The sequence below is a fragment of the Chanodichthys erythropterus genome, chromosome 10 (assembly GCF_024489055.1).
Source record: "Chanodichthys erythropterus isolate Z2021 chromosome 10, ASM2448905v1, whole genome shotgun sequence".
Taxonomy (NCBI): Eukaryota; Metazoa; Chordata; class Actinopteri; order Cypriniformes; family Xenocyprididae; genus Chanodichthys; species Chanodichthys erythropterus.
The window spans coordinates 45,257,043-45,266,039 of NC_090230.1; the positions used below are offsets into that span (position 1 = coordinate 45,257,043).

At 38.9% G+C, this 8,997-nt stretch overlaps 1 protein-coding gene across 1 annotated transcript in view; it reads right to left on the bottom strand.

The window, feature by feature from the left end:
- Nucleotides 1–297: 297 nt before the first annotated feature.
- The window catches only part of cxadr (CXADR Ig-like cell adhesion molecule), a 55,619-nt gene continuing 46,919 nt past the window's right edge, over nucleotides 298–8,997 (bottom strand). Inside the window, exons 4-7 of the mRNA XM_067399296.1 lie at nucleotides 7,188–7,343; nucleotides 6,949–7,071; nucleotides 6,663–6,801; nucleotides 298–3,026 (exon numbers count right to left, since the gene is read on the bottom strand). Coding sequence (XP_067255397.1) covers nucleotides 2,753–3,026; nucleotides 6,663–6,801; nucleotides 6,949–7,071; nucleotides 7,188–7,343 — 692 coding nt within the window. The 3' untranslated portion in view covers nucleotides 298–2,752. The remainder of the gene's footprint in view (nucleotides 3,027–6,662; nucleotides 6,802–6,948; nucleotides 7,072–7,187; nucleotides 7,344–8,997) is intronic.

Here is an 8,997-nt window from a genome sequence, read left to right on the forward strand (position 1 = left end):
AAGCACCCTCAAGGGCATTACTCCACATGCACCGAGCTGCAGCTTTTCACTCGCACAGAAACAGCCATCGCTTCGGGTTCTGTTGCTCTTGGTCAGCGAAGCCGCCAGTGCTTTTGCGAGTCATTGATTAATTGTGGTCATTAGGCGGCGAGAGAATGGCCTCACCTGGAGTTAGAGGTGGAAATCAACGGGAGATTAAAATTAATCACTCTGAAATGCGACAGCATCGCCAGTAGCCTGCGGAGAGCAGTATGCAGAGGAGGGAATGAGTGAATAGCTCAGAGAATGTGTGTAGAATAATAGCGGTTTCATCTTTATTTAAAAATAAAAAATAAAAACATCACAAAAAGCACACAAAAATAAAATGAGGTTTTTACATGATGTGCAAACCGAACAAACAGGAAGAGAAAAAAAGTTATGTAATATTAGTACAGTTTTTGAAAGAAAAAAATTCTACAGTTAATATCATTGGTTGTCTCTTATTAGGAAAGTTCAGTATCTTTTTAAATGGCACTATACAGAGAACCGGCCTAAGCTCTACTTTTATGAAATACCAAATGGGCCCCATCAAAACAAAAAACAGATCTTTCGGTTCCAAGCCGCCGATTTGCACAGCTAGCAGGTAAAGGTTTAGCTGATCAAGGATCAGATTTCCGTGTTTACACTGGCATTAGTCTCCACATTTAAACAAGCTGAACTGATCCTGTAACAGCACCCCTATTCTTAGAGACTTAATAAATAAAAGCCAAGGGAAATCACGAGTGCGTGTGCTTTCAGATAATGACAACATATGCATAATAAATGTTAATAATACCATACCCAGATGGTGGATGATTAACCTGATCATCCTCTTGTCCTTTATCACATTTGCAGCCTTAGAGTGCAACCCAAGCGGCAACATAGTACAGACGTAAAGACAACGCAATCAATCGCACCCAACATTTACAGTAAATATATTTACACATTCAACAGGAACCCTGGTCAAAAGACAAGCAGATTGCGAAAAGGCTGCTTCTGTATACAGCAGACTTAAGAGACAGACACAGACAAGCGTATAGTTGTCAGCATGAGACAAAAAATTTCTGAGAGGAAAAAAAAAAAAAGGTTCATTATATTGATATATGTATATCGAGTTCTATTTGTTGCACAGAGACTGGCAACAAATCATATAATGTTAAATTGTGCATTACAACTCACCACAAATCAATATGTACTTCAAAGGATGATTGTTTTGTAATTGTTCATGTATTATTCAACTTACACTGCTGATGTTGACTCACTTATTGTGTGATACACCTGTTCATTACACCCAAAGTTAAAAAAGGCACAGAGTGAACATTAGGGTGACCCTGTGGGATAAAATATACAGTAATCCACACCATGAGAAAGACTGTAATTTTTCTTCATGACTAGTGGGCATTATGGTGAATACAATGACTTAAGAGTGTTAAGGAATAAAATTCATACTAAAATCTAATCAATACACTAATCAATACACTACTCAAAAAAAAAAAAAAAAAAAGTATTATAAATCTATGGATGATCATCTGTTTAAATTGACCTTATTCAATTGGTTTAAATTGATGTGACAAAACAAATTCTTCACTAAGATGTCCATCTGATAGATAAACTTCAAAACAACAAATCAAACTGACAATTAGCTTTAAAGCGGGATGTGTTGATGGCCGAGCCAAATGCAGGTTTAGGATTAGGATCTCTTGTTAAAGTCTGCGCATTATGCAGCTCTTTAATCAGAGACATCTGTGATCGGCTTTTCTGGCCTGGCTGAGGCAGGCCAGAAAAGCGGTGGTGGCTGTTAGTCTTTAAACTTACCCAAGTCTGATTGCTCAATGAACCGTATTTTACCACCCAGCTTAAGCATCTTTTGAAATAAACCCTTTAATCTTACTTTGACGACTACCACTTTGACGCAGTGTAGGGGGAGGTGGAGGCGTGGGGGGTCACAAGCCAATGTAAGCATAAGGAAACGACCAATCAGAGGTTTGTACACTAATCACTCTGACATGTACCGATTGGGGTTTAAAACTGCCAAATGGTCCATTAAAAAAGCAAAACAGGTTAGGAGTCACAGTATTAGCTCATTTTCAGATAAATCAATTTCATAATATATACACATCACATGTAAATAATCTCCAATCCAAACAAATGGTGCTATATATATATATTTTTTTTTTTAAAAAAAACAACCTATCCACAAACCAAAGCCAACCCACATATTTTCTGCAGACCTCTGAGAAAATCTTTACCAGTCTTTTGAAGCATAAAGAGAAAATAACTGTCATAGATAAAAGGTTTAAAGTTGCCTTAAAATGTTTCAAACTGGGGGGGAAAAAAAGCTTCTAAAACAGCAAACTATGGGTTGTACCACATTTAATTTAGTTTGATTTTGTGTTCATTTCATCTCTGGAGAACACCTAATGGGCAAACAATTCAAGTGCCTAACATTAGATAGGGCCTTCAATTAAAAAAAAAAAAAAAAAAAAACATCATGCATTGCATTATTTACAAAACAGGAACAGGCAAATCAATCACCTTTGCGCATCCTGTTGAATAAAGTTTTTTTTTTTTGTGAATGTTTGTTGAAGTTCTGGAAGTCAAATTTGATTTCATCGGATTTCAGCTCACTTTGATCTCTCTGCAGAGACCTTCATTTGCTCCTTCACAAATTCCGGTAGAACAATGAATAGAATAGTGACAGTCAAAATGTGCAGAGACTGATCCTGGTTCAGCTTTACACAATGGACCCATCCCTGTTCTGGGCAGGGACCATGACGGGGATGGCCCCCATGCGGCTGAGGTTGGGACCAGCCATTCTGCTGGGCGGGGGAATAGGGGCGTGGCTAGGGGGCCTCTCATACTCGTCATTGGGTATTTTGTCGTACTGAGGCTTGGTGTACTCATGCAGGTTGGAAGGAGACATGGAGCCCAGAGAGGAGCGCTGGCTGCCCACACTGGTGAAACTGCGTGCGGTAGAAACACGACTTTTTGGAGGGGGGACATCCTCTCTGTGGGAAGGAGAGGAAAAGTATTTAATCAAAACCTGTCAGGGAGATTTCTTAAAAAACAAGGTTGTAAGAACTAATCATACCTTAGATAATTTGACCTTTTATTATTAATAATTATTAATTTTTTTTTTTTGACATCAAATCACCTGACATGGGTTCTCTCTATGATATCATTTCCATCTTTTTGTTTGTTTCTGCATATAGAGCCACATCCACACCGGGGGGGAAACAATCCAACAGTCTCCATTGACTTTGTATTGCGTGAGGCTGCCTCCTTGTCATTTCTGACTTATAACAAAAAACGGAACAATGCCTTAAAGCTGCTGTGTGGCAAGGTGTACAGCAAAAAAACCCAGAACTAAGTTTTTATAAGCTACCAAACCGTAAGAGACAGCCTTTAAGGAGACAAAAGTGGATATAGGCAATAAGACGTGAAGCATCAGCAGGAAGAATGGGTCAATTCTGGGATCCTGACACTCAGTATGCCTCAGTAAGCCTACATGTGCAGTAAACATGTAGTCACTGTTAAGTCAAATATCCAAATGTCAGTTTTATATATTATATTTCCTGTCGCTGATTACGTTACCCTCCAGTGGGCGTAGTTCTCAGAGTAATATGACATTGCGCTCTGTCTCAATCGCCTGTATCCACTTTTTAGTCCTTAAACGCTCGTTTTTTGGGTCGACAGCTTATAAAAGCTTCTAGGTTTTGGTTCCGTTTTTTTAGCTTGTTTTCTGTACACCTTGTCACACAGCAGCTTTTAGACATTGTTCTGTTTTTTGTTATAAATCAGAAAAGACAAGGATGCAGCCTCACGCAATACAAAGTCAATGGAGACGGTTTGATAGTTTTCAGATTATGACGCATGTCGCTCTGTTTCTATTGGTTAGATCACATGACTTTGTTGGTTGCACCACATGAGTTTGATTTGGCAGACAAAATGTTTTTTAAACAGATTATGCAGTTTTGTTAATACACTATCATTCAAAAGTTTGGGGTCAGTAAGATCGCAACCAAGGATGCATTTATATAATCAAAAATATAGTAACAACAGTAATAATATAAAACATTACTATTTAAAATAATTGTTCTCATTTTTGATAAACCCTGTTCATGAGGAAAGGCTGAGTCAAAACTTTTTCCTGGTGAAAATGGTTGGAAGCAACATTGTGGACAGGTCGAGCCAAAGAAAACATCTCCTGTGGTACAATCAAACTTTGACAGAGGCAGGAATGGGGCACAGTGGCCACGTACACACTGCAGCTAAATTCGGTTGTCAGTTCACCTTTTAGCGCTTAATTGCATTCTGTACAAACACAGTTCAGTAAAATACGGGACTGACAACCGCATTCTACAACCGAATTAACTCCCGAAAAATAGAGGTAGTGACAAACGCATTTACAGAAATTATATGCAGTGTGTACGGAACCAAACTGAACAACTAGTTGTTAGTGACGTTTTTTTAACGTGCATCAGAGATGTGTCGCTCTTCTGTATGTGTGGTGAATCACAGGGAAAGCATGAGCCTCGACTCATTCGAGTTGCCAGATCTTGCTAGAAAAATCAGCAAACAAGAATAAGCCCCATAATAAACCAAAATAAATCCAAATGCTTTATGCTGAAAATAAGACCAAAATATCGCGATTCATGTCTGCTCACTTTAATAACACTATAAATTGTTTTGACACTGTAATATTACTTTAGTCACAGTAACGGATACCAAACAAGAGAGGTGCCAGAACGTTGCTATGGTTTACACACATTTAACAACAATTTAGGGGATTCACTCCCGCATTTAAATTCGGTTGTCACTCCTGAAACTTACAGTGTGTACGTGCTCAGTGAAGCTAAAATTGCAGCTGAGTCAAGAGTTGTTTGGTTTGTTTTGCTGCTTTGGCACTCAGGCCTCAGATTGGCTGAATAAAACTATGGAGGGCTTTCCAGTGTAGCCCATCAGGCCCTGCTCTTCCCCCATCCTCCAAATTAACAAGTAATCAGCAGCAATAATCCATTACAGCACAGAACACAGCGAAAGAGAGACAGACAGCGGGGTCTCCTCTAAGAGAAACTGGCTTATTTGGATAATCCTCTTTTGTCATGGCCTAAGTGAGGCAGCGCAAGGCCCCAGACAGAGAGTCCAGCTCTGGGGTCCAAGGGGGGCCTAATAAAGGGCCTGACCCACAGCCTGCCCCTTCACAGTGAGGAATGCCATTTCAATAGGCCGGGGGAGCGAGAGAGGGACAGAGGGGAGAGGCATTGACAGAACAGGAATCGACTGAACAAACAAACGCACAGAACTGATTACACCAGCCTTTCGTTTGAAGAGAAAAGGGGTGAGAGGGGAAGGGTGATCACATCGCTAGCCAGTTTCACTGGTCATCAGCTTTGTTTGGTCATCAGTAAATGCCAGTGATTGAATAGAGACTGAGTGAATCAAACAGACATAGGGACAGTGACACGTACCAAATGGCATCTGGGTCAAGAGCTCCCTTTCGCTTTCATTCTTGTTCCTTTCGATATTAAATTGAAGACTGTTGGCTCCACACATTATGTCAGTTGGAAAAAGTAGGTGTTTTTTTAATAAAATGTTTTAATTTTTAAGTGTCTTTCTGGGGTCTTGTGGGAAAAGGTTCACTAAAGCCCTATTCGGATGATAATTTCTCATGTGGACATCTGTAAAAATAAATTTGCATGGCGCCTCAGTGATAAAACTCGGTGATAAAAACGGATGACGATTTATTCATGGTGGAGGAGCGAGTTTTGTGGGAGCGCATGCACTGCTCATGCGGTTGGTTGCATTATTGTCTGCTGTGAATGAAATGGCAAATGCTTGGAATAATGAGAATAAATTCATATTTAATTAATAATAATATCCTATTATTTGATTATTTAAATCTCCTGTATAAAAATAGGAAGATAGACGCGCTATATAGTTGAAATAGATTTGTCTTGCTTTTTAACTCGAATGATGTCATTTAAAAATAGGGAATTTAGCAGAAATAAGTTAATATAGCCTCTTATTTACAGTACATGAGGTAAGCATGAAGCTGCTTGGTTTATATGTTAATGTAATTGAATCTAATAGGCTACATATTTTAAAATGGTATTGCACACCTGTTGCTGCCAGAATAATTACCCCTTTGGGCTTTATTTCTCCTTCTCATTTTTGTTCTCAACATCTTCCCGCTACAGTGGTGGAGCAGTGATGAAAATACTTTTGTTCTTGTAAATACTTTCCAACATAATAAATGTATCTTTAAAATTGCAATGAAGCTCAACATTTATCATACGGTGCTCTGCAGTGAACAGTGAATATTGTATTGATCTCTTCTTGTAAACTCAAATTCGGATAGCAATTAAATGACCACATGACCTTGATGTTTGTCAAAAAACAGTAGGTAATTCGGCCGGAGATTTTTACGTGGGTGCTTGGAGAAAAACACTGACATTCTGGATTTAGACAGCAATATTTAAAAAAAAGAAAAAAAAGAAAAAACAGACTACCCCTTGTAAACGGTGAAAATACCTTATGCCCCCCCTGGGAAACAATTACCATCCGAATAGGGCTATAGACTAAACTCACATCAGGAGGTAATGGACTGTTTAGGACATTATGGCCAAGAATGTGTGTAGTACCTGATCTCATAGGCGATCTCTTTCTCATACTTCTTCTTTTGGCGATTACGGCAGCAGCAAAAGATGATGAGGGCGATGAGAATGAGAAGCAGCAAAACACATATTATTGCAGCTGCGATGATGCCGGCTGTGTTAGGGGCTGCAAAGGGGCAGAAAGAAGGACTTTTATTGAGATGCAGAGGCTTAGAGTCTAGGACATAACCCATAAGTCCATTCACCACATTATAGTAATCAGATAATAAGGGAAAGACAAAAAACAAGAATAGGGCAGACTTGAAAGACTCACGTTGTGTGACATTGACCATCACCGTACACTCTTCTGTTCCAATACGGTTTTTAGCAAGGCATCGGTACGTTCCTGAAGCTGCCTCAGTGGCGTTCCTCAGACTCATGGTGCCCTCAACTGGATCTGTGTGCAGCAAGAGACAGATTCTTCATTTTAACTGTGGCACCTGACAGTTAATCAAAACTTAAAAAAAAAAAAAAAAAAACCTCTTTCAGGGTACACAAATAAAAGGAACTTACCGAGGACTGCCTGGGGTGGCAGTAGTTTATTGCCGGTGGTTCTCTCCCAGACGTACTGCAGTGGCTTTGTGCCCTCCACAGAGCTGCACCTCAACACCATATCTTTCCCCACCTGTGTTTGACCATCTGCATAACATCTGGGTTTAGAGGGGCGCACTGAGGGAAAGAAAACAGGAAGGAGAGAAAATTAGAAAAACTAAAAACTACAAGGACGCGGTCTCATATACAAAGGTTACATTGCAACATTTCCACGACAATATGCAGACTTGACATGCAGCATTATAAATCACTTCAAGCACATGATGAATAATAATAATAATAATAATAATAATAATGTTAATATGTTAACAAATAATAAATAATAACAAATTACTATTATTATTACTATTATTAATTATATATTACTAATACATGAAAAATACTATAGAATTTCTTTTTCTTTTGGCAAATTAAATTAAAAAACTTTTTAATGCATGAAACGATCAAAGACAAAGGATAATTTATGATAACAAGATGTAATGCTAAATAAGATTTAGGCCTATACACATACCGAATCTGTACAAAGTGTGTACAGTCTTATGCACATTAGGGCAGCAACAAGTAATCAAATATATCGATAATGAAAATCTTCGACAACGAATGACATTATCGACTAGTCGCATCTGTCCACCTTACACGGAAAACTTCCGCCAGTCACATCAATTACAGCACTGAATATTAATAATGAATTTCTATGCATAAAATGCATCTAAAAATAGAAAAAGAATTCTGTTTTTTAAGCTTCAAGCTAATGCATTAGTGAAAAGTTAACATGACTTGCCCTGTCAGATGTTTTGACAGATGTGTGGGCTGTTTAATGTGCGATACGTTTCCTCAGAGCAAAACTTACATTTTACGGTTATATCCTTATCTGTAAGTTTTACAAATTCACGTGAGTATTTCCATTTTGCATGAACGCTAGTCCTGACAGTCTGTATTAAACCTCGGACTTTATATGTTTTCACAGCATTCAGTTGGCACGTATGTTTGAAGGACAGCATTGGACAGGATGTAAAACAGTGTGTTTTGTCAATAAAATAAAGAAAATTTAGCTTTTAATCCGATTAATCGAAGAAATAATCAGCCTAATAATCGATTATTGAGATATTAGTATAGCAGTTTTAAGCATGAGACCGTATGTGTAGGCAATTATCTCAAAACGTAAAATATTATCATTCCAGTCTGACCAGCTAAAGGCTGAAATATCATCTTCCGCTTCACATATGGTGCATCATGAATGTAAAGGATGAGTCCCTGAGGCCCTTCTCTCACACTCCACCCATATTCATTCTCACTGCGTCATAACTAATCACAGCATAGGAAGCCATGATCAGGGTAATGGATACAACTGCTGCTATTACAGGTGCTGCCAATCAACTTAATTAAAATCAGAGCGCAGCGGGTATCAACATTCTTTGAGATAAGAGCAAACAAAAGCAGCAGAAGTGGGTGGGAAAGTGGCTGGCTATTGTGAAAGACAGACAGCATGTGTTGCCTAAAAAGATATGCATTAAAAACAGCAGGCTTGAGGAAAAAGTGGGTGAAACCTATGTATTTAAGGGAGGGAGGGATAGAAAGAGAAAGATAGTGGGAGATTGGATGGGGGAAGGGGAGAGAACATAGGGAGCTCTGTGTAGAAACCAAAGCCTGCACAAACAGACCCCCTCCTCGCTTGGCAGGAGATGACATGAGAATTCAAAGGCAAACAAAACTCCAAATTAAAACCAGGAGGAGACAGATACAGAGCCACATGTAAGGAGGGCAAAGAGAC